Below are 24,939 nucleotides of genomic sequence, written 5' to 3'. Positions count from 1 at the left end.
TTTGCTGACTTTATGTAAAGCGCTCTGATACCTACGGGTCTAGCCAGCACTATATAAAACTCTTTAAATAAAATAAATTGCATCGCTACCAGATTGGGATTGTCACCTAAGCACAAGAATGACTATGACAAAATTAAACAACTTGACTCCTGTAAATTGTCCAAATCAAAACCCAATGCAAGAGATAAATGCCGCCAGGCCAGTAAATTCTGCATGTTTGCATTATGATAGTAAATGGACAGAATCAATCAAAGTGACACTAGACAATAACAGAGACCAAGATGGCATCAATGGTTGATAACGGACCTTGTAGAGGAAACAAAAAAGAAAGGAAGTGATATCTACTGGAAGATGGAGAGATTGAAAAGATAAAACAACCTGAAATTGCTAATGGAGGCTTAATAAGAGAATGTGAATTTCAAAATAAACCTTAGGTTTGGGCATCACAAACAATTCATAACATATCAAGCCTTGACATCCCCGATGATTGCACAGGACCATAAAGGATGGCAAAAGAAAAATTTGACCCATTAGGAGTGAAGTTAATTCTATGACAAAGCTATTGACACTGGTTCTGGAAGCTCTTAGTGCTGTCTCTCAAAATGGATACTCAAATAGACATTCTATTGACAAGAGCAACACAATGAAGTGACTTGCATAACAAACCTCTGGAGGAGACACTCATGGGACCAGAAGACCAAGTTACTTTATTTTTGGTAACGCATTATCAGATTCCTTACCTTAGAATATTCCCTAGGCGTCAGTCTGGATCGAGAAACTTTTTTGTGAGCTGTCCGCGAAGTGACGTGCACAGTGCCTATATAGGTGTCACTCCAGCATGAGAAGCCAGTTTCTTTTCACGACTTCCCACACCAGTAGAGTGGGGCCACGAAGAACAGACTACTGGTGTGTCAAAACAAGGGCCCTTGAAAGGGAACAGCCCTTCACACTGAATCCATTTGCAAAGTGGAGAAGATCGGTGGGCCGGTAAATAATCTGTGGCTAGATAGAGCCTCTACCAGATAAGGCGCTGCCAAAGGTAAGACTTCTAGCCGCAGATTCCTTACCTTAAAATAGATACTCAAAAAATACTTCCCCAGAGGTGGGGCTGCAAAACCGATTATACTAAAAAGTCTTGTAGGACCGAATGGGCAAAATACCCGTCCCAACAGACCGGACTGTCAAGACAGTAGCGCCTCACACACGTGTGCAGGAAAGCACATGTTGCTGCCTGATATCCGAGGCAAGTACTTTGAGACTTAATGCAGTGGTTGCAGCCTTGGTTATGGTAGAATGAGCACACAAACCTTCAGGAGGTTGCTTTTTTTGCCAAAGTGTAGCAGATTTTGATGCAGGGCACTATCCATTGCGAGATGGTCCGTTTCTGCACCGCCTTTTTTTGTTTTGGGCTCCAACGTACCCCGCAACTAGTTGATCGTCCACACAGAACTCTTTTGTGCAGTCAAGGTTGAATGACAGTGCCCTTTTTGGGTCAAGGTGATGGAGTATCTGATCTTTAGAGGGGTGAGGTGCAGTGTAAAAGGTAGGCAGGGTGATGGACTGTCCTACATGAAAGGAAGTAACTACCTTTGGTAGGAAGGATGTTCTAGTCCAAAGAAACAACTTGTTTGGGTAGATGTTAAAGTACGGAGGATGACTCTCCGGGCACATGGTATTACCACTAGAAAGGCTGTTCTTACGGTAAAGAACTTGATTGGGCAGTAGTGTAATGGCTCAAAAGGAACCACATCAGAAAAGTCCCTACTAAATTTAGGTCCCACTAAGACGTTATGAAGGGTGAAGGTTCTAGGGACGTAGGGATGGGGACCTCTCTCGAATTTTGTACACAATGACAGGGAGGAGCAGTCCCACTGAGGAACTGAGGAGTTGGTGCCGTAAACAGCAGTTCGCAATTGCAAAGATGAGAAATGGTGTACATTTGTGGCTGCATGCCTGTCCCCATGCCTTCTGTATTGGGGGCGGGGGGGTTTAATGTTTTGTCTAACACACAATAAAAAGTATTTTTAAAAAAATTGAAGGGTGATGGTCGGAGCACGTGTTGGAGACCTTTCAAAAACCAACGTACAAAAAAACTTGAATAGCTATGGCTGAATTGGCAACCGTAGAAATACAGAGTGTAGGAAGCTGGGTCTTTATATAGTGGACCAAAACGAGCTTCACAGTGTAGAGTCCAGGAAAACCCCAATTAGTTGATGGAGACAAACATATTAACACAAAAACTCTTTTGTGGTAGCGTGAGGGAGCAGTTGAGCTTATCAAAAGTTCCAGCTAAGCATTTGTTTTACTCACAGAGGCAGTAACTGAGAGACACTCAAAAATACATTTGAGACCAATTTACAAAAAGAAGTTTAATTTTGATATACATTTTGATACCAAGAACTTCGTTATCAAGTATTTTTTTAAATATTGAATTTTTGCAGGTAAGTAAAACAGCTACTTAAATGCGCCTTTACGCTCAATGCTTTCCTATGGGAGAAAAGGCATCAATAGCGTACAGCTATGTACTGCTTCTAGGGGTCTCCTTGGGGTCTTACGGTCGTAGGGGGCCAAGGCCCAAAGTATTACCAGTATTACCAGCAGTTTCTCACTACCTGCCCTGGGGCGTCCCGGTGCAGAGGTGCTGGTAGAGTTGGTAGCTGTGCGTGCTACGCCGGTAAGGAGAAGGGTGGCCACCTAGAAACAGGCTGCAAACAGGGATAAGTCCAGGAGCTCCCAATGGGGAACTAGGGTCGCAAGGGTACTGGGGACAAAGGGGCACAGCTGCTTTGTAAGGGTGCTCAGGTGCAGAGTTGAAAGGTCGCCTGGGCTCTGTGCGTCCTGGAGCCTTGCAAAATGATTTATGAATAGGTCGAAGACCATCTAGCATGATTTGTCTCTATCTCTTCTATGGAATCAGAAAGGGACAGGCTCTCTAAAAGATCACACTCCTAATGCTGTGTTCTTTGTGTGTATTCTTCTCTCCGTATTTTTGTATCTATTTTCTCAACTTGTGGTGCTGGGATGAGTGGATCCTCCATTTCTTCCTCATCTACCTCTGTAAACCGGTGTTTTTCTATTCCATTTAACTAAGGATCTTGTATGAAGCTACTATAATGAAAAATTAAAATGACTCCTTCTGAACGTTTTCTGTCATTTTGGCCTCAAGCCAGAGTCTGTCTTTGAAACAGAGTTAACCCTTCTTTTCTATGATCACTGTTTTTTGGAGTCTTTCAGGTGTTTTGGAGTACTTGCCGTTCACCTTCTTCCGGTCCTAGTCCTCTGTTGATGCTGATCAAGATGGATTAAGCTTTTTGATCACATTGGTATCTTTGCTTTTCAATCAGTTAGTCAAGTCTGTAGGCCCTTTGTATCATCAAAGTTTGATGCCGAGGGGGCGTGGCTTGACGCCGATGTAGGGAGAAGCGGACCTCGGAGCTCCTCCGTGGCCTCACTCCATTGCAACTGATCCTGATATACTAAGGGGGCCCCTAATCACCCATTCTACGTCGGAACAACTGGTGCCCCTGTGGCAGATCGGTCGACAGCCTAGGAGGCTGTAACACGGAGCAAAAAGCGATTCCTTGCTGTGCTCGCACTTCGACCACAAATGGCGGCCACGACTGGACGAAAGTGCTCTGTGGGCCGCACCAACCTGAGTTCTGCAGACTACATCTGCGCAACAGTAAGGTTCTCTGAATCCGACCGAGACGGAAGTCTATGGACCCTCAAGTGTGGGGGCAGTGCACAGAAGAGATGGAGCTCCAAGACCTAGCACCGACTAACGATCCCAAGATGGCGGCCCAAGAACTGGCCGAGAAGCCTGATGAGAATGCGGGCTAGGAGCAACCGCAACGATGTGCTGATGATCACTGTCCCTGAAGTGGCGAGCTAGCGATTTTATGGTGCTCCCTAGAACCGGTGAGATCTCGCAGACGGCTTGGTGAGGTTGACGCCAGTGGCGACGCATTGAGATCGGCTCCGGCTGGTTACCTAAAGACCCGTGAGCGGCCTTGAACACAGAGTCGTAGAGCTCAGGCGGGACGGTGCTTGAGAAACAAGCAACACCTGAAATTTACCTGAGACGCTTAGATGCTGAATGCGGGAGGCCAGACATACAAGATTCGTCGCTGCATTGGAGGTGCGACACGGAAGCTTGGGTGGACTGGAGGGCATAGGGTGTACCCAACACCCAGCAAAGTCAACAACTATTTTGGGGCGTCATCCGCTTGTTCCGTTTGTACTCTGGAAGGGGCGAGGTTTCTACACATGTTCTGGGACTGCCCACAGTTTAGGGACTACTGGCGAGGGGCCACGACTGTTTTGGCAACTGTGACAGAGAGACATAGCCATGACACCAAGGGTTTGCTTGTTGCACTGGTTTCCGCACACTGCTAAGAACAAAATCACCAGCAAGTTCATTGATTTGAGATTAGTCCTGGCAAAAAGAGAACTTATGACCCACTGGAAGACGAGACAGGGTTCTACTCTACCACGCTGACGTAGGGAACTCGTTTAGTGGGCAAAGAGTGAAGGGAACTACAGATCATGCATGGCCAGGCGTAATGGGAGCGAGAAGACAATGGAAATGGCTAGGGCGTGGGTGGCGCTCGTGGAACTGGTTAAGCACTCAGCTGAAGATGATGAGAATATACTTGACAGGGTGGAGGGCGCTCAGGCTGACTGCGCGTTCGCCACTTAATGAAGGAGGGGCATGGTGAGACCGATAGGGGCCGACAGGGACTTTCCCCCAGTGTTCCCGGCCTGCCCTGGATTGAGGTTTGCGAGGCAGGGATTCTGGTGTGTGGTGCAGGAGATCTGGTCGACTCCCTGAGTATTTTCATGGCTAGCAGCATAATTGGAGGGGTGGATGGGGTGGGGGGCCTTGTTAGGGTGTGTTTAAGGACCGGGAGGGTGGGATGGGTATTGGGAGTTTTCTATTTGAATCTACATTATTGGACTGTAACATACATGGAGACAAATCGAGCTCTACTACCTCTGGGAAGATGGCGGGGAATTGGTGTGGCACCCCTGGGGGCCCCTTGAAGAGATTCTTGGCTTGCAGCCAGCTCTGGGAAGACCGCAAAAATACTAATGTATATAATTGTAATACATATCGCCTTCCCAGCTATTTCTTTATGATGACCACGGGGCTGTCTGTAAGGCTTTTTCAGAAAACCAACACAAATATGTTAAAAAATAAATAAAATTAAGGTTTGATGCCAAGAATTTAGCTTTTATTTTAGGCTTTACTTTGAACCGTTAGCTTAGGCTTTTTAGATGTTGAAAGAATGTCTTTCTGTAGGGTGTTATTTAACTATGTCCATGTGAGCGATATCTTTGACGTCCAAATCCTGCTTGTTCTCATAATGCCTCCTCAATACCCTCTAGGGGAGTGGACTTCAAACTGCTTAATGCTGCGACCCCACCCCCCGGTTGAAAAAAAAATCCCCCCTCAATTTTTTCACAATTATTCTGCTCAATTGGCAACGTTTAACTAGGTCTAAACACATTTAAATATTGCATTTAAGTTGTTACCCCTTTTCTACACATACTCCCAGTCAGGATATAAATGACAAAAGTTGCTAGTGGTGGCCCATTACAAGGTGGCTTACTGCCGCTCATGTTTTCAACACTAAAAACAAAGCATGATGCTTCTCTTGGCCAGGGGCTGGCGCCCAACCCCCCAAGATTTATTTCGAAAGTTTTATATAGCGCGGACAAGATCCTTGCGGATATCAGAGCGCTTTACAAAGAATACATGGGGGAGCATAGTCAGACAGTTACATCAATAGGTTACATGGTATAAATGGTACAAATAAGTGGAAGCAAAGACAACCTGTGTGTAAAATATTACAAATAAATGGCTACAAAGTCCAACATGTGAACAATCAGACAATTCCTAAAAATAATCAAGGTTGAGTGAGAGAGTACGACGGTAGGGTGGAGGACCCGTTGGGCGGGCAGGTGTAGTTGTGTGAGGTGTTGCCGGGGCAACGAGAGGGACGAGGGCAATTGCTGCGTCTACGAGCAGGGAGTGTGGCGTGTTGGGTGAGTAAGACCGCCGGATGGGTGGGGGATAAGATGGGAGGGGAGGTGGGTGAGGGGTGTATGGGGTGTGTGGCGTAATGGGGGCTGAGGGTAGGAGGGGAAGTGGGATTGGGAGTGGTCCTGTTGTGGGGAGGGGAAGTTATACTAAGAGAGGAGGTGAGAGGGTAGTGGGGACTGAGAATGGGGGGGGATAGGGGGGGATCCATGTTGCGATGTTGGTTTAGGTGAGAGTTGGAGAATGCACTATAGTGGCATAAATGTGCAGGGAAAACAAAAACAAACAATAGGTTACACGATGTAGGAATAGTACTAGTGATCGTATCCTAAATGTAAGAGTGTGCAGAGTAACATATAAATAGAATAGGTTACAATTTTATAGGTTATAGTGTACAACAGTGGTACTAGCGATCAACCAGATATATATATGTGAGGTAGTGTCACCATCATAGATATCAGAAGTGACAATAGTTAGCAAACCAGGGTAAATGAGGTAGCATTGCAGTACAAAAGTTCGAAATACCGGTCGAGGAATAATGCTGCGGTAAAAAGGTGTATGAGGTAGCAATCTGTGCCTTAAAAATGATCAAAATACAGGTATAGGTAGAATACTGCAAAACTAGGCAAACGTTCTATCCGAAATGGTGTGGCAGACTGTACATCACCATGTTCAGAGTAAAGCTAGGAGTGAACTGCAATCATAGGCATCTTTCCATATATGAGGTATCATTCTGTGGATTACGCATGTTCAGAATATAGTTCAAAGTATTGTGGTACAATAATAGGCAGGCATTCTTTCTTACAAAGGAGGGTGTAGATACCTAACTGAGCCAAGTGATCAGAAGTTGTGCTTAGTCTAGAGTGTTAAATTCTAAACGAGTGATCAAAAAGAAGAAATGACTAATCCAAGATGTCCGTCCCTGAAAAAGACTAATCAGACATGTCCGCCAAATAGGTGGAATAGAGACATTAGTCCTCTGTTTGTTTCAGCTGCTTAACTAGTATAGAAGAGCAGTTCCCCTTCTCCTTCATGCAAGCAGATGAGGTGGAGATGTTAGTCCTCTGTCTGCTGCTGTTACTTTAGGCATAGGGGGAGGGGTTTCACTTTCCATCAGAGCCAGCAATGCTCCAGCTATCTGGGAGGAATGCTTATCTCTGTGTGGGGGAGATAAAGTGAGGAGCCTCGTGGCTAGAGGTACGGGGGGGGGGGATTTATTGTTACAGGTTTATGGCTCCAGCCATCTTGAACAAAGGAGGTAATTTAAAGTGAGCAGGCGGGTAGGAGAAATACAAATACCTCAAGTCTCTGTGTGCCCCCTGAATCCGCGCGCAGAGTCTTTCAACAGCAATGCATTGTTCCACACAGTGTCTCAGTCCTTTCCAATTTGCTGAAATTTGTGTATTGCGAGTGGTTGAACTCCATAGAATACAGTAGATCAGTTCATGGCTGCCAGTCTGTATCACTGAGAGGCGCAGCGTATGTAGACACCCGGTAACCTAAGGATCCGATGGGGGCAGGCTTCAGTCTTCAGACGCAGCGCCGCTCCGGTTGTTGATCTCAGGGCTTTCCTCAGTCGCTCCCCTGGGCAGCGGCGGCGCCCTACCCTCCGGGGGTATCCAACTCATTAGCCCGTGTCCTGTCTCCGGTGTTGTGGTGCGGTGGGGGGAGGGGGGGGGGGACTGCTCCCTTCTAAGCAGCCGGCGTCCTCCACCGTGGAGCGGACGGTAGGGGGGCCACTTTCAGACCTCTGGCGTCGCTCTCTGTAGTTCCTCTGCTGTGGCTTTGCTTAGCCTTCCGTAGCTTCTGGGACTATTCACTGCGAATCACTGCGGTGGAGCGGGCGGGCAGTTCCGGCACAGTAGGCTCACGGGGGGTACCCCTCTATGCTGCCGGGGGTGCCCTCTGATGCTGACTTTGTAGTTTAGGGATGAATGAGTCAGCAGCCAAGCTCCAGTGCCTTCCTCCGCCGTGTAGCGGGGGACCTCTTCCAGCCTTCTGAAATCGTCGGGCTGTCGGGAACAGGCTCCTGGGGTTTCAGCCGCCCCTGTGATGCGACACTCTACTGCCGCGGGCGGTTCCGGCACAGTAGGCTCACGGGGGGTGCCCCTCTATGTTGCCAGGGGGTGCCCTCCGATGCTACCCGATGCTGCCGTGTATGCCTTTTGGACTTTGTAGTTTAGGGATGGGTCAGCAGCCGAGCTCCAGTGCCTTCCTCCGCCGTGTAGCGGGGGACCTCTTCCAGCCCTCCGAAGTCGTCGGGCTGTCGGGAACAGGCTCCAGGAGTTTCAGCCGCCCCTGTAATGCGACACTCTACTGATGCCTAGGAGCTGGTGGCAGGGTGGTCCACAGTGTCGGCAGAGTGGTCCGCACTGTCGGCTCAGCAGGCTCCCGCGTTAGTGATGAGGGTGTCTTAGTCGGTGGTCCGGTCGCGGGGCATTTCAGGGGTCAATCCAGGTCTAATAATCAATCCAGTTTCAATCCAGTTACTCGATCCAGTTACTCTTTTGTTCCGATCTTCTTGTCAGCTTTCATTCCGTCGTGCTGGTAGGTGCTAACAGGGATAATGCCCGCATGGGATCCCCAGCACTGGGAGCTCCTCACAGGAGCTCCTACCAGGCGGCCATCTTGATCAATTCCCTTACTTCAAGATCACTTAAGATTTCCCAGGGGGGCCTGTCCCTCCAGTTTGAAGACCTCTGCTCTAGCGTATTAAATCCCCCGCGATAATGGGTCTCTGCCAAGCTTTGTTCTTGTGCTGATGCAAGACGTTAAGTATCCACCTTTACTTCCCTCCGAATTTTACTGTCCATGACCCTTGCTTGAGAGGTAACTAGAAGGCACGATTGGAACAGCACTTACAAGTTACATCCTCTGACTTGCTTACCATTGGAGTTTCACCCCCAAAAAACAGTTCTCCTTCGCTCGGCCTTTTTAGATGTGCACTGCCTCAGTGGTTACTGTTTGCTTCAAGTATGCTTGCATGTCAAGTTTTCAAATTGGATCTTTCAGCAATCTTCCTTGCTTCCAAACACATTGGTGGAAAAAAAGAAGCTGGAAATTGATTTGCTGATTTGATAGACTGTGGTGGTTTTGTCACCCTCCCCAAGATAGAAGAGAAGGTCTTCATGGCTAGACTGACTGCCTGCAGCTTCAACATGTTTATGTGTAAGGACTGCTCTGATATGGGGCAAAAAAACCTATGCAATGATGTCATGCAGGTAGGGTATATATCAACCTCGTCTGAAGTCTAGAAAAGTCTTTTGATCTCAAAATAGCATTACAAGTCCAATACTCGTCTGCATAACTCAACATAGAGTGGTGCCAATGAATATCTGGTATCCTCAAGGAATGTTTCCTGAGGTTTTGAATGCAGTGAGGAAAAGGCCAGATGGGAATAATTGGGGGCGGAGTTTCCCCATCCCTCCTACACAATTCTGATCTGCAATACAGGTGAATCACTAAAACGTAAAGCCTTAGTGGAGCCAAAGTGGGTGGCTGAGAGTCCAAGACCATTTATGCAAAAGTTGTGCTGAACCCCAGTACTCTTCTCATGTGTTACTTACATTTTTACTTTAGCTGAATTAAATAATTCGACCAAGGATTTTTGTTACCTTTAATCAGAGTTGTTTTAATATCTATTTAAAATGTGTGTCAGGATCCCACACGCCTCTGCACATAATTAGTATTTGTTATGTTATTTGTTATTTTTATTTGTACCGCACACAGCTGCCCCAGCAAAGGGGCGTCCTGGCGCTTTGAGAAGGTAAAAACAACACAGCATTAAAAGCGGGCAGAAAGGAGAAGAGACACAACAGATGAGCTAAACAAATAAAAAGGTCTTGATAGCCCGTCTAAACTGAAGGAGCTCATCGATGGCCCGGATTTGTGGAGGAAGAGAATTCCATCAGCTCGCTGCCAGGACTCGAAAGGAGCGGCCACCAATTCTGCTCAACTTAAAACGCGGGACCACTGCTAAGTTCTGGCCTAGCGATCTAAGAGTGCGAGAGGGGACCTAGGAGATCAGCAGTTTCTCCAAGATTTGTGGGGAAGTACCCTTGAGGATTTTAAATGCAAGGCAGAGAACCTTGAATCTAATCCTCTGCTGCACAGGGAGCCAGTGGAGAGAGCGCAGGGCATTGGACACCGAGCACCGCCTAAGCAGACCTGTCACCAGTCGGGCCGCAGCGTTTTGAACCCGCTGGAGCCGCAGAAATTCTGACTGGTTAACCCCCGCCAGTAGGGAGCTGGCATAGTCCAGCCTGGACAGCACTGATGCTTGGACCACCAGCTGTCTTGTGGGTGCATCAAAGAATTTGAGGATGGGTCGAAGTCCTCTGATGATGCCATAGCAAGACGCCGCCACCTTCTTGGTATGACAGATGAAACTCAGAGAAGGATCAAGCCACACCCCCAGGTTTTTTATCTCTGCCGCTGGGAGGGGAGTCACACCCAACTCCGAAGGCCACCATTTGTCACCCCACAAAGCCACCTGTTTACCAACCACCATAATCTCCGTCTTCTTGGTGTTTAACTGGAGACAGTTGGAATTCATCCAGTTAGCCACTTCCCTCAGACCATCACAGAACCTGGGAGCCTCCAGGTCTGATTTAAGACTACTAATTAAAAATACAAGTTGTATTCATCATTAACTACATTGACACAAGTTCAAGTGCACTACTGGACAACTTACTTGCAAACAAACTTACTTTAAGCAAAAGTAATTCCATGTAATTTTCAAAACATTTAAATCGTGTAATTAAAAACAAACAGTCCTTATAAAACATGCTGATCGCCAATTGCCAGTTGCATTCTCCTAAATTCAACATACTTACTGCTTTCTGCTCTACATATCTTAACTGTGATTCTTCTTTACGCTGATAGAAACAGATGCAAACTCCAGTGCGCCCAGCCCGGCCTGTACGTCCAGAACGATGGATATAAGAATCAACATCCTTAAAAATAAAAATATAATTGGAACTAATTAGGTCTAAATATAGGAGAAGCAGTTGGTAAGCATGTTGTCAACTATCATCATTCACTTATTACTACTTTCAATAAATTGGTTGCCATGAGGGTAGAAATCCTGAAACCATGAACTGAAAATTATAAAGAAATTTTGAGATAAAAGTGCTCACAAGGTAATAACTATGTTCACCCTTTCCTCAGGTTGAGCGTTTAGGCATACACTATTCAGCCTCAGCCCTTTTATAAATATGTAGGTGGTCACAATTCCCTGGGTAGTTGTAAAAAAATCCTGTGCATGAAAAACCATTTCAATACAGTTTCCTAACACCTACTATTTCAGCCAAGTGGATGCACTAAGACAAAGGTATTAGTTCTTAGATTATGAAAACACGAGGCTTTAGTATCGTTCAGAGCATCTGCTAGGCTTCTTTAAGGTACACCAGATAAGTGTAAAATGTCACAAGCAGATAGCACAGTTGACCAGGTTTACAGTAAGACAACTGATGGGATGGAGTGAAATATAATTATTATTAAAGAGCACACAATGTAAAATAGGGCAAGCTATAGTTGACTAGACGGGAGAGAGGAAAACCAATATAGTGGTTTGTAAAAAGAAGTGGCCTGTGTTGTGGTGGGCAGTAGATGATCACTATGCTTACTTTGAATGGAATGTGGTCAATATGCAATGATATTCGAAGGAGTGCAAGATGTCAGGTAGTGTGGGTGGTCATCAGTAATCTGTTTAGGAAAATGCATAGACTTCAACCTTTGCGGTTGTTTAAGGGTGAGTGAGAAAATGGGGCATGGCCACTGTGGAGTGATTGTGGACGAGTCAGATCGATCAAGGCCTCTGTAATGAAGGTTCAAAGTGGTCAGTGGTAAAAAATGCTTAACTACAAACTGAGCAGGCATTTCTTAAGCAGACAGCAGCAGGTCATTAATGGTATGATGAGAACATTCAAAAGTCTATGGGGTAGATGAACAGCTCAGAATTTGAATAAAGAAAACAATTGTGGAATTATAGTGTGATAGGTGTGTGTGTGTGTCAGGTGTGTGTGTGTGTGTGTGACAGGTGTGTGTGTGACAGGTGTGTGTGTGAGAGGTGAGTGTGTGAGAGGTGAGTGTGTGAGAGGTGAGTGTGTGAGAGGTGAGTGTGTGAGAGGTGAGTGTGTGAGAGGTGAGTGTGTGAGAGGTGAGTGTGTGAGAGGTGAGTGTGTGAGAGGTGAGTGTGTGAGAGGTGAGTGTGTGAGAGGTGAGTGTGTGAGAGGTGAGTGTGTGAGAGGTGTGTGTGTGAGAGGTGTGTGTGAGAGGTGTGTGTGTGAGAGGTGTGTGTGTGTGAGAGGTGTGTGTGTGTGAGAGGTGTGCGTGTGTGAGAGGTGTGCGTGTGTGTGAGGTGTGTGTGAGAGGTGTGTGTGTGTGAGAGGTGTGTGTGTGTGTGAGAGGTGTGTGTGTGTGTGAGAGGTGTGTGTGTGAGAGAGGTGTGTGTGTGTGTGAGAGAGGTGTGTGTGTGTGAGAGGTGTGTGTGAGAGGTGTGTGTGAGGTGTGTGTGAGAGGTGTGTGTGAGAGGTGTGTGTGTGAGAGAGGTGTGAGTGCGAGAGGTGTGAGTGCGAGAGGTGTGTGTGTGTGTGTGTGTGTGAGAGGTGTGTGTGAGAGGTGTGTGTGAGATGTGTGTGTGAGATGTGTGTGTGAAAGGTGTGTGAGAGAGGTGTGTGTGTGAGAGGTGTGTGTGTGAGAGGTGTGTGTGTGAGAGGTGTGTGTGTGAGAGGTGTGTGTGTGAGAGGTGTGTGTGTGAGAGGTGTGTGTGTGAGAGGTGTGTGTGTGAGAGGTGTGTGTGAGAGGTGTGTGTGAGAGGTGTGTGAGAGGTGTGTGAGAGGTGTGTGAGAGGTGTGTGTGAGAGGTGTGTGAGAGGTGTGTGTGAGAGGTGTGTGTGAGAGGTGTGTGTGAGAGGTGTGTGTGAGAGGTGTGTGTGAGAGGTGTGTGTGAGAGGTGTGTGTGAGAGGTGTGTGTGAGAGGTGTGTGTGAGAGGTGTGTGTGTGAGAGGTGTGTGTGAGAGGTGTGTGTGTGAGAGGTGTGTGTGTGTGAGGTGTGCGTGTGTGAGAGGTGTGCGTGTGTGTGAGGTGTGTGTGAGAGGTGTGTTGTGTGAGAGGTGTGTGTGTGAGAGGTGTGTGAGAGGTGTGTGTGTGTGAGAGGTGTGTGTGAGAGGTGTGTGTGAGAGGTGTGTGTGAGAGTGTGTGTGTGAGAGTGTGTGTGTGTGAGTGTGTGTGTGAGAGGTGTGTGTGTGAGAGGTGTGTGTGTGAGAGGTGTGTGTGTGAGAGGTGTGTGTGTGAGAGGTGTGTGTGTGAGAGGTGTGTGTGTGAGAGGTGTGTGTGAGAGGTGTGTGTGTGTGAGGTGTGTGTGTGTGAGGTGTGTGTGTGTGAGAGAGGTGTGTGTGATAGGTGTGTGTGTGTGATAGGTGTGTGTGTGTGTGATAGGTGTGTGTGTGATAGGTGTGTGTGTGTGATAGGTGTGGTGTGAGGTGTGTGTGTGTGAGGTGTGTGTGTGTGAGGTGTGTGTGTGTGAGGTGTGTGTGAGAGGTGTGTGTGTGAGAGGTGTGTGTGTGAGAGGTGTGTGTGTGAGAGGTGTGTGTGTGAGGTGTTTGCGTAGTGATAGGTGTGTATGTGATAGGTGTGTGTATGTGATATGGTGTGTGTATGTGATAGGTGTGTGTATGTGATAGGTGTGTGTATGTGATAGGTGTGTGTGTGTGTATGTGATAGGTGTGTGTGTGTGTTGTGATAGGTGTGTGTGTGTGTATGTGATAGCGTGTGTGTGTGTGTGTGAGAGGTGTGCGTGTGGGAGACCGGTGTGCGTGTGGGAGACCGGTGTGCGTGTGGGAGACCGGTGTGCGTGTGGGAGACCGGTGTGCGTGTGGGAGACCGGTGTGCGTGTGGGAGACCGGTGTGCGTGTGGGAGACCGGTGTGCGTGTGGGAGACCGGTGTGCGTGTGGGAGACCGTGTGTGCGTGTGGGAGACCGGTGTGCGTGTGGGGAGACCGGTGTGCGTGTGGGAGACCGGTGTGCGTGGGAGACCGGTGTGCGTGTGGGAGACCGGTGTGCGTGTGGGAGACCGGTGTGCGTGTGGGAGACCGGTGTGCGTGTGGGAGACCGGTGTGCGTGTGGGAGACCGGTGTGCGTGTGGGAGACCGTGTGCGTGTGGGAGACCGGTGTGCGTGTGGGAGACCGGTGTGCGTGTGGGAGACCGGTGTGCGTGTGGGAGACCGGTGTGCGTGTGGGAGACCGGTGTGCGTGTGGGAGACCGGTGTGCGTGTGTGTGGGAGACCGGTGTGTGTGTGTGTGGGAGACCGGTGTGTGTGTGTGTGGGAGACCGGTGTGTGTGTGGGAGACCGGTGTGTGTGTGTGTGGGAGACCGGTGTGTGTGTGTGTGGGAGACCGGTGTGTGTGTGTGTGGGAGACCGGTGTGTGTGTGTGTGTGTGGGAGACCGGTGTGTGTGTGTGTGTGTGGGAGACCGGTGTGTGTGTGTGTGGGAGACCGGTGTGTGTGTGTGGGAGACCGGTGTGTGTGGGAGACCGGTGTGTGTGTGTGTGTGTGGGAGACCGGTGTGTGTGTGTGGGAGACCGGTGTGTGTGTGTGGGAGACCGGTGTGTGTGTGTGTGGGAGACCGGTGTGTGTGTGTGTGGGAGACCGGTGTGTGTGTGTGTGGGAGACCGGTGTGTGTGTGTGTGTGTGGGAGACCGGTGTGTGTGTGTGGGAGACCGGTGTGTGTGTGTGGGAGACCGGTGTGTGTGTGTGTGTGGGAGACCGGTGTGTGTGTGTGTGTGGGAGACCGGTGTGTGTGTGTGTGTGGGAGACCGGTGTGTGTGTGTGTGGGAGACCGGTGTGTGTGTGTGTGGGAGACCGGTGTGTGTGTGTGTGTGGGAGACCGGTGTGTGTGTGTGTGTGGAGACCGGTGTGTGTGTGTGTGGGAGACCGGTGTGTGTGTGTGGGAGACCGGTGTGTGTGTGTGGGAGACCAGTGTGTGTGTGTGTGGGAGACCGGTGTGTGTGTGTGGGAGACCGGTGTGTGTGTGTGTGTGGGAGACCGGTGTGTGTGTGTGTGTGGGAGACCGGTGTGTGTGTGTGTGGGAGACCGGTGTGTGTGTGTGTGGGAGACCGGTGTGTGTGTGTGTGGGAGACCGGTGTGTGTGTGTGTGGGAGACCGGTGTGTGTGTGTGTAGGAGACCGGTGTGTGTGTGTGTGGGAGACCGGTGTGTGTGTGTGGGAGACCGGTGTGTGTGTGTGTGTGTGGGAGACCGGTGTGTGTGTGGGAGACCGGTGTGTGTGTGGGAGACCGGTGTGTGTGTGGGAGACTGGTGTGTGTGTGGGAGACCGGTGTGTGTGTGGGAGACCGGTGTGTGTGTGGGAGACCGGTGTGTGTGTGTGGGAGACCGGTGTGTGTGTGTGGGAGACCGGTGTGTGTGTGTGGGAGACCGGTGTGTGTGTGGGAGACCGGTGTGTGTGTGTGTGGGAGACCGGTGTGTGTGTGGGAGACCGGTGTGTGTGTGTGTGTGGGAGACCCCTAGTTTACATGGGTTAAATAAAAATCCCAAATGCTTTATTTTGTGGTATTGTGGGTGTAGAAAGTGCCCCTTTTTGACATGGTCACCCCTGCTTTTTACCTGGTACCTGATGCAATTTTGACAGAAGTGCACGGAGTTCCTGCCATCCAGGCCACCAGTGCCACATCTTTCCCTAGAACTGTACATTTGTTTCCCCAATTGGCAATACCTTTAGCACCATTTGTAAATCCCTAGTAAATGGGGGCTAATGAGGGTCCTTAAGGACTGCAGCTGGTATTGTGCAACCCTAAGGGACCCCTCAGCACCAATATGGAAACTGCCTTTGCAGGCAGCGTGCCATGGTGCAGAGAAAAATGAAGACACAGGATGGCACACCTACTGTCTGCCATGCCTGCAGACCCTACACAAAAAATATGTACGTCACCTACACAAGGCCTCACAGCCCTAAGGCAGGGTGCACTATGCTACAAGAGTGGACATATCAGCATGACCAAGTGATGTGATGCCTAAGCTGATTCTTAGATATTACAAATAAACAGGATAGCCATCTTGAGTACATGTGCTGGACACTGGTATTTACGAGTTCCCCAGCTAGAGGATGGCTTCACTGAAACTAGAGATGTTTGGTATCAAACATCTCGTATAATTAAACCCACACTTATTCCAGTGATAAATACAAGCACCCACTGGATTTATTAATACAAGCACCCAGAGAGCAACTTAGGGGTGCCCCACTGAAAACCTACCGACTACTACTGTGCTGGCCACACCATCAGCCTACCATCACAGACAGGTTTCTGACCCCCTGCAGGTGAGAGCCTGGGCTCTCTGACGGCAGAAACAATTCCTGCTCAGGCCGGAGGGGCTGTTCCCATATCCAAGCAGGATGGCTCAGTGATCAGTATATTAAGGTAGGAGGCTTTAAAGACCTCTGCTGCCTTTCATATGGGGCCCAATGCTTCCACAGACAGAGGAAATGCTACTCCCTGGCCCAAAGGGGAGGCGAGGGGAAGCACAACTCTCAGTCCACGCCATCTTGAAGATGGGGGACTCAGCCAACCAGGGACAGGCTCATGCCCCCCTCCCACTGGAGGGTGGTATAATAGGGGGTGTACCCACCCCAGGAGAGGGACCCATTGGTCCCTGCCTTTTACCTACCTGTAACGCCCCTAAATCTAGTGTTTAGGGCCACCCCTGATCCTTGCTTCCTCAGACAAGAACCTGCAAGAAGAAGGACCGAACAGCCATGCAGCAGCTAACAAGAGGAAGACGCCCACTGACTTGGCCCCAGTCCTACCGGCCTGTCTCCCCTCGAACCTGCTCCTGTGAAATCCTGGTGTGTCCTGCAGCCAGCAACCTCAAAACCCCAGAGGACCTGCATGCCTTCAACTACAAAGACTGTCTCCTTGAACACCGGATTTGTTCATCTGCAACCTCGGATCCGCCCCAGTCTGCACACGCTGTTCACAAACCGAGGTCGAGTGGGCAAACACTACAAGGAGGACACCCAGGCGATCCTGACCCGAGATCCAGCGACCCCTGACCTGCCTCCAGCAGACGCCTGCAGCCTGGATCCAGAAGCCCCCCCCCCCTAACTGCAACCAGGAGCTGGCAAGAAGATCTGACCCCAAAAGGCAACCCTGCACCCGACGCCCCACGGCCTTGTGTGCCAAACCGACAGTGCATAACCAACCCGACTTCCCAACTAACCTCTCGAAATGGTGGTTGCACCCAGAAGACTTTCATCCCCAAGCCTGCAGTGTCTTTCCAAACCGGAGGTTCTCCTTTGAAAACAGGGTGTCCAGCGTTGAAACAGCACTCTTCACCTGGCCACCCTAGTGCCGCTGAGGGTGCACCTTTGGTGCTACTTTGTTTCCCCATTTGCCCTGAGCTAAAGTCCAGGAGCTTTGCTCCCACAGCCAAGTCGCCTGCTAGCCAGCAGCGACCGACCCGAGGCCCCCTATCCCCCATTGGTTAACATTGGGCCACAGCACTCTGCACCTGGCCGCCCTAGTGCCGCTGAGGGTGTAACAAGAGTGCATCCTTGACCCTGGGGGATCCCCGAGTCTACCCCAGAACCTCAATTCCCACTACCAAATACTTACCTCAAAACCAACACTTTGTCCGAGGCATGTGAGCTGTAGATCAAATGATTTGCATAAGATCGCCATCTAGTGTTGGGTCCGGATCTTTGCACTTGTTTTTCTAGAAGAAGTTTTCCCTAGTCACGAGGTAGGTGACTCCTTCCTTAGGTGATAGTGCGCATGGTCATCAACTCCATCTTTAGATTGTTTTTTCCGCCATCGGGTTTGGATGTAACTCGCTGCTCTCCGGTTCGATGTCGATCCTTCTCGGCACGTATCACATTCACACTCGACGGTATTGTTTCCATTTGCGTTCCCCTTTCTTCGCAGATCGTGGATCCTGAAGAAAATTTTGATCGGAGAGCTTGAGGTAGGCCGCTCGGGCATAGCCCTTGGTTTGACTCGCAATCGATGGAACAAACTCCCTTCAAGTTCTGTCCTCGGTGCCACGCGAAATACCCGAGCACCGACTCACACGTGGTGTGTAATCTGTGTTTGTCACCGGCCACAGAGAGGACCACTGCGACGCGTGCAGAGTGTTCCACTCCAAAAAGACACTTCGCGATCCTCAGGCCTGATGACACGACATGCAAAGACAAAAGCAGGTTATTCCGGACCTCTTTGGACCTCAATCGGACGAGGAGGTAGGCGACGAGCCGAGCAGGAAGACATCTTCAATTCAATTAAATTTCAATCATAACTTTATTCGACAATTAAGTCATAAAAGCATTTCATAAAACATCAAATATTTACAAGTAAAAACGGTAAAATAGATACAAAAGTACATTTACATAAATATATTAAAAATATGATTAAACTTCCACAAGACAACTGCCGAGTATGATCATTACATAAGCACAAGTCTATAATTTTAAAATCAAACAATTTCTCCTTTGTAATTCGATAATCCTTTCAGTTTAAGCTATTCTAGGGCAGTAAAGAAAGACCATCGTCAACTATACAGAACTACTTCTTGGAGCGAATAACCCAAACCCATTTCAAGAACTTGGCTACAGCTATAGCAATAGGGGGACTTGGGTCTGTAGCTAAGATTCTCAGTGCCTCCCTATGTCTGCGTGTTCCAATTAATCGACATATAGGTTTCACCCACTTTTTTCGATGTGCAGCATATCTGGGACAAAAGAACAAGATATGGCTTTCAGATTCTTGTTGGTCCCTGCACCACGGGCATTTATCGTCATCAGTTGTTCCCGCCCATTGTTCTGTAAACACCTTTATCGGGAGAGTACCTATCCTAAATTTAAAATAAAGCTTACGATAAATAGGGTTCTCTATAGCATTCCAGTATGGTTCCATCCTTGGTCGGGCTTTGAATTCAAGAAATCTACCTGTAAGGTGAGAGGAGAGACCTTTTGAGAATGTTGTTGTATTAGTCATCTCCCAGTATCTGGCTTTCAAAAGCTTTTTAGAGGGGAATACTGCATTTTCGGGGTCATCCCACAATTCTCTCATTCCCAGTCTTACTAACAGGGATTTAATTTCCTTCAGCCAAGTTATTTTTTGGAAGGAGTCTATTTCAATAATATCTTTTAGACCCTGGGCGTAATGCAAAAGTTCCTCAGTGGTCCATATTCTGCGCCAATACAATAATGGATGCAGAGTAGCTAGGTCTTTAAGTACTTTCCTACCAAGATCCCACATCAATGGTACTAATGGAGTACTTTGCGGGACACCTATGGCTTTTCTCAGGAACTCATTTTCTGCCAATGTCAGGTTTTTTAGCTTCTCAAATCCCCATAATTAAGAGCCGTAGAGGACCGAGCTTAATGCCTTCGTACCATATATCTCGAGGAATGGGCTTATAGGTTTCGTTATTGAGTTCTTAAACTTTTTCAGGAGGAGACCTGACTGCTGCTGGTGCTTTAATACAGCCAGATCAAGTTGGCTATTCCAGCGCATGTCCCTCTGCAGGGTCACCCCCAAATAAGTAAAGGCATCAACCTGCTCTAGTGGGCAATTATCTATATATATGCTTCCTCTGTATGGTTTGAAGGTCTTGGAGGGTTTACGATCATTGAGGGCCATAAACTTTGTTTTTGCAGTGTTTATTTCCAGTCAATGCGAACGACAGAATTCTCCAAACCAACCGAGTGCCCGCTCAAGGCCACTCGGTGTCTTGGAGACTATCAGGGTGTCGTCCGCAAACATGAGGATTGGGACACGATTGCCCGCTATCACCGGGGCATCGGTTGGTTCCGAGGAGAGGTAGTCCGCCACCCCGTTCACAAAGAGTGAAAAGAGGGTGGGTGCCAGGACACATCCCTGCTGCACTCGCCGCTCAACCGGGAAGATTTCCGTCACCTCTCCTCTTAGCCCCCACCGGACCCGGGCGAAGTTCTCCTCGTGCAAACGCACAACCAGAGTCATCAATTCCGGAGCCATCCCCAATCCCTCCAGGACTCGCCACAGTTTTTGCCGCGGCACCAGGTCGAAGGCCGCCTTCAAGTCCACAAACACTGCATACAATGTCCCTTTCCCCAAGGCCACCGTCCTCCAATAGAGGATAACAAACCGGAATACCTGGTCAATCGTACTGTTCTTGGGGCGAAAACCGGCCTGGAGTGGGCTCAAGACGTTATTGTCCTCCATCCAGGCCTGAATTTTCCCCAAGACAAGACGGCCCATAATCTTCTGAATAGAGTCTATAAGGCTGATAGGCCTATAATTGCCTGCTTGAGCCTTGTCCCCTTTCTTATACACAGGCACAATTTCAGCTCCCTTCCAGGAGTGTGGGACAACCATCCCTTGGGCTAGGGCATTTACTAAATAAAAAATGTATTTCCGCCAACGTTGCCTATCGTTTAAGAACACGTCGACAGGAATGCAATCCATCCCCGGGGCTCGTCCCTCAGTTACTAAGTCTAATGCCCTATCTACGTCCACTAGACTAAAAGCATCATCTTTATAAAAAATGAATGGGGGAATACTTTCACTGTCGTCACCGCTACTAGATGCATATTGAGGCCCAAAATAATTTACCCACGAGTCTTGGGCAACATTATTCTGCGGGCAATCCGGACACCCACCCCTATCCCATTTAAAAATGTCCCAGAAGGATTTCGAATTTTTAGCTGCGCTCGCTTCCTTGAGTTCCCTCCATTTGCCCTCTTCCCATGTCTTTTTTGCAGTGGCCTGAGTTTTCCTGTAGTTACCATGTACCGCTCTTATTTGAATAGAATCCCTTGCTTTTAATGCAAGGCCCAACTCGACACGTGATTGCCTGCAGGCGGCATTATACCAGCTCTCAGGTTTCTTTCTTTGCTTGTTCCTAACTGAGCCTAATTTACAAAAATATTCCCGGAGCTAGGCAAATAGATTAGTATGGGTTTCCAAAAGGGAGGGGTTAGTTACCCCATTGAGTACACCTATCTCCAAGGTTTCCAGTGCCCAGTCGACTTCGCTCCTAATAGCAGTCAAGGCATCTGCATTCTTGGTGACATTACACCACTTAAGGTGGCGTTCATCATTCGTCAGGGCGATTACAGCCCCCTGTACGCCCTGGGTTGCTACTTCCCCTCCCTCTACACCCAACCTAAATTGTGAGGTCAAAGGATTATGGTCGCTCTTGATGCGGTTTTTCACCTCCATATCCATAAGAGAGTGCCACATTTGTAAATGGACAAGCAAATAATCTAGTCGGCTAGACCGTAGGCCGTTATCATAGGTTCTAGCTCCATTCCTGTCAAAAATTGTTCTGCCGTTAGCTGCCCTTAGCTGTTTACCAAGGCATAGCCCTTTCAGTTGCATTGCGGCCTCTGACCATCTATTTATGGGCTCCAACTCAAGTTCAGGGACTCCCCACCTGGAGTCTTCCTCCTCCGCTAGACTCAAGTCCTCGTGCCCTAGTGGCTCAAAAGTCGTATTAAAATCACCCGCTATCAGGGGCAACACATCACTTGGTAAAGCCTCAATTACGGCCTCTAAGGCTGTTACTACTTCAGATTTCTTTCCACCGGGTAGACCCCTTGCATAGACATTAAATATAACAATGTTTTGGGTAGCAGGGAGGGTAAGGCGCACCGCAAGAATGTCACAATTAGGTTTTGTTTGACCCAGATCACCAGTCCTCCTACACAACGTCCCTTTTGCTTCTATACAGCTGGGACGTAAAAATTAAGGTAACCCACCCTGTGTACTGACTCAAAAGTCCAAGTCTCTTGAAAGAGACAGATATCAAAGTTATCAATGAAATCTGCCCAGTCTGGCGAGGCCACCTTCGGCCCCATGCCGGCCAGATTCCATGACATCAATGATGTCCAGCATATTTCGCTGGGAGGGCTATTAATATACGCACCCCCCTCAGTGTGGGAAACTTGACATGGTAGTACATCCAAATCAAGATTTGGTTGGCGGTTTTCCTTTCTCAGTACCCGGGACAATGGGTCATCCTCAGCCTTCTCTATCAGAGCTACACTCCTTTCATTTAGGCCAGTTCTAGTTGACCTAAAACTCAATCTATCACACGCCAGACTGTCATTCTCAACCAGTGGATCTATACTCCCACAATCATAGATTTGCTGTCAATCGCAATCCTCCAGCCCGATTGGACATAAAACCCATTAGATAACATTATGTTCCCTGGGGCCCTCCATTCCATGAGCCCCCCATTTGGGAAGTTTCCCCTGTTCGTGGAATTGGCTGGTGCATAGAAATGAGACAGCGGTAGCGGTAAAATTGGGGATGCTGTATCCCCTGGTGGCCAGTTACAAATGTATTTTACAGCTTTTCTATCCCTAAAATTAATAATTATGCAGTCCCCTACGATGGACTTTGGCTGTTTCCCCACCCATTCAACTCTTCTAACGAAGAGGAATTCTGCACTCATATGGGATGGTAGTGAACGATTATTGTTAAGCCAGAAAATACACTTATTCTTTAGGTCCATATACGTTTCCCTTTTCCCCTGATTCAATGGAGGGACCCCCGCCAGAACTACCACATATGGAGTTGATTTTGGGGGGAGCTCTATAGTTGGTAGACCAGCTACAATATGGACAGGAACTTGTTTCTGGGCAACAGGTCCACTATGCGCTGTTAGCTGTATCCTATCCTCTTGTACTGGTTGTTCTGCCACTATCGGATTAAGTGGAATGGGTGCAGAACGGGGCTCCAAAGATTCAGATAGACCAGCATTATCGCTCATTTTACAGGGTGCTTTAGGGTCAATGTCTACTGCACTTAAACCTGGAACACTAGGGACACTGGACTGCTTGCTGTTCATCCCAATAACACGATTCCCCCCCTCGCCTGTACTGATGCAGAAAGTTCAAGGCACACCAGTCTAGGTTCAATGGAGTCCAATCTGTCACACAACGGGAGGCAGGCCCTCTTAACGATACACTCTAATTTTGTCCAGAATGATGGACCCATCTGACTTTGTGTTTCATCCCTTTCGCATGATGAAAGAATGTCCCCATCGGTAGCTAGTTATGTTGTAGCGGGGGTAATGGAGGAGGTAGCGGATATATGGGAGGAGGCTGATATCAGAGTCTCTTTAGGTAAGGCCTCATTAGGCAAAGTCTCTTTCCTTATTTTTGCTCTTTTCCCAGAAGATTGTGCTTGGGCCCAAGTGCACTTCCTTTTGGTTGTCGGTCCCAATGACTGTTGAGGTCCGCCCGCTTTAATGTTACTGCTGGCTGACCGGGTCTTAATATTGGGCGAATGCACAGACGTTGCAGTAATACGGGAGTTAGTCGCAGGTCTCGTGTCCATTGAGGTAGTGGGACAATCTATCTGGCATATTATAGGCCCCTCCGGATGTAATGATGTTTGACATCTCTCTCCCTCCCTGATGTTAAGTCATGGGTGTTAGGCTGTCGGGGGTCTGGGGACTTGGCTTTAGCCAGACTGCCCATTGACGATCTCTTATCAAAGGCAATGTCCAAAGATAGTCTCTTTTCTGTTAGCTCAATGTCCCGGGCTAGAGCTGTAGATACTCTTACCAGAAAATTATCCAGAGTACCCATTAGTGACCCTCCAGTAGATTTCCTAATATTACCACCTGTAGTAGGTGAGGCAGTCATGGTACGACGGGAAATAACTCAGTTGGTAAATAAGTCCACAACAGTACCAAGCAATACAAGCAAGCGCAGGCTCACACTGACCTTAATTAATGATGTTAGAGGGGTGGCCCGTGCTAGAACGGGCTAAAATGGGCTTCGCCCAGCTCGTTCCGCGCTCGTCTCTGCGGTTGTTAAATGCGCCTCCTGGTGCTGCTGCGGCGTCTGTAGAGCACCCCGCCGCTGAGGCTGCCGGGAATTGCAGCCCCGGGGCGGCGGCGCGGGTAGTGGTGTCCGGTGACTCCTGGCAGTGGCGGCAAAAGGTAGGGCTCTCACACCCTACTGAAAGGCTCCCTTCTCTTAATTACGCATCCCTTCGGCGGCTTTACCACTGTTCTGCTCAGCTCTCCCTACTCGGCACTTTGGCGGCCTCACCAGTCTCATGCCAATCAATCCACGCTTGCTTGCAGAAGCCACAAAAGTCACCTCACACCCCCATTCAGCCCGTGGCTTTACGCGGACTTACTTGGGCTGCTCGGGCCCTTATCGTGAGCTTTTCACCCCCCCCCCCTCACAGCGATAATAAACAAATCAGCAGCAGCTGCGGACACTCGGTCACCCAGTATTCTGTATTCAGCAGCGAAATCCCCAAACTGCCCTTTGACGAAAAAACTGGCTCGCTGTCCGCCTTCCAATACCTCCGAGGCTCACCGTCTGACTGCCTGAAGCTGGGTTGGTTCGACCGTTTTGGGCGTTTGATTTTATCGGAGACCCGCCCCCCGTGGCTCCACGCGGCACTCAGCTCAACTCTCAGCCCGGCCTGCCGTTATTTTTCCGGGCAATTTTCGGCGTAAACATTTATTTTCAAAAACCCGCGCCCGCGTCTACTTGCACTTCGTTTCCGAAGATAGCTCCAATGAGGATGAAGACATCCCTCAGGTACAACGTACCATGAGTACAGCCCCTACCTCGCCCCACCTTCCACTTCCAATGAAGAATAAGACTCTGCACCAACCTGCGCCCTCGGGCCTCGGTGGGCGCTGAGAAGAAGCTTCTGAAGCCCCGCCTTCAGGCTCGGCACCGAAGCATACTAAAAAGCCTTCCGGCTCCGAAAAGCATCATCCCAAATCAGGCACCAAACCAAAGACTTTGGAGCCAAAGAAATAGTCTGGCACCGAGCATTCTCCCTCGGCACTGAAACAAACTTTGGTTCTGAAAGCACCAGCCAAGAAACCATCGGCAATGAAGTATTCGGAGCCGTAACACACG

At 48.9% G+C, this 24,939-nt stretch overlaps 1 protein-coding gene across 2 annotated transcripts in view; it reads right to left on the bottom strand.

The window, feature by feature from the left end:
- The window catches only part of LOC144754879 (nucleolar RNA helicase 2-like), a 650,789-nt gene that overhangs the window by 227,052 nt on the left and 398,798 nt on the right, over positions 1-24,939 (bottom strand). For both annotated transcript variants that reach the window (XM_078643201.1, XM_078643200.1), the window contains exon 11: positions 10,879-10,998. In XM_078643201.1, the coding sequence (XP_078499327.1) occupies positions 10,879-10,998 (120 nt within the window). The remainder of the gene's footprint in view (positions 1-10,878; positions 10,999-24,939) is intronic.

Source organism: Lissotriton helveticus, chromosome 5_1 (genome assembly GCF_964261635.1).
Source record: "Lissotriton helveticus chromosome 5_1, aLisHel1.1, whole genome shotgun sequence".
NCBI classification, from domain to species: Eukaryota; Metazoa; Chordata; class Amphibia; order Caudata; family Salamandridae; genus Lissotriton; species Lissotriton helveticus.
This window is presented reverse-complemented; position numbering and strand designations above follow the sequence as displayed.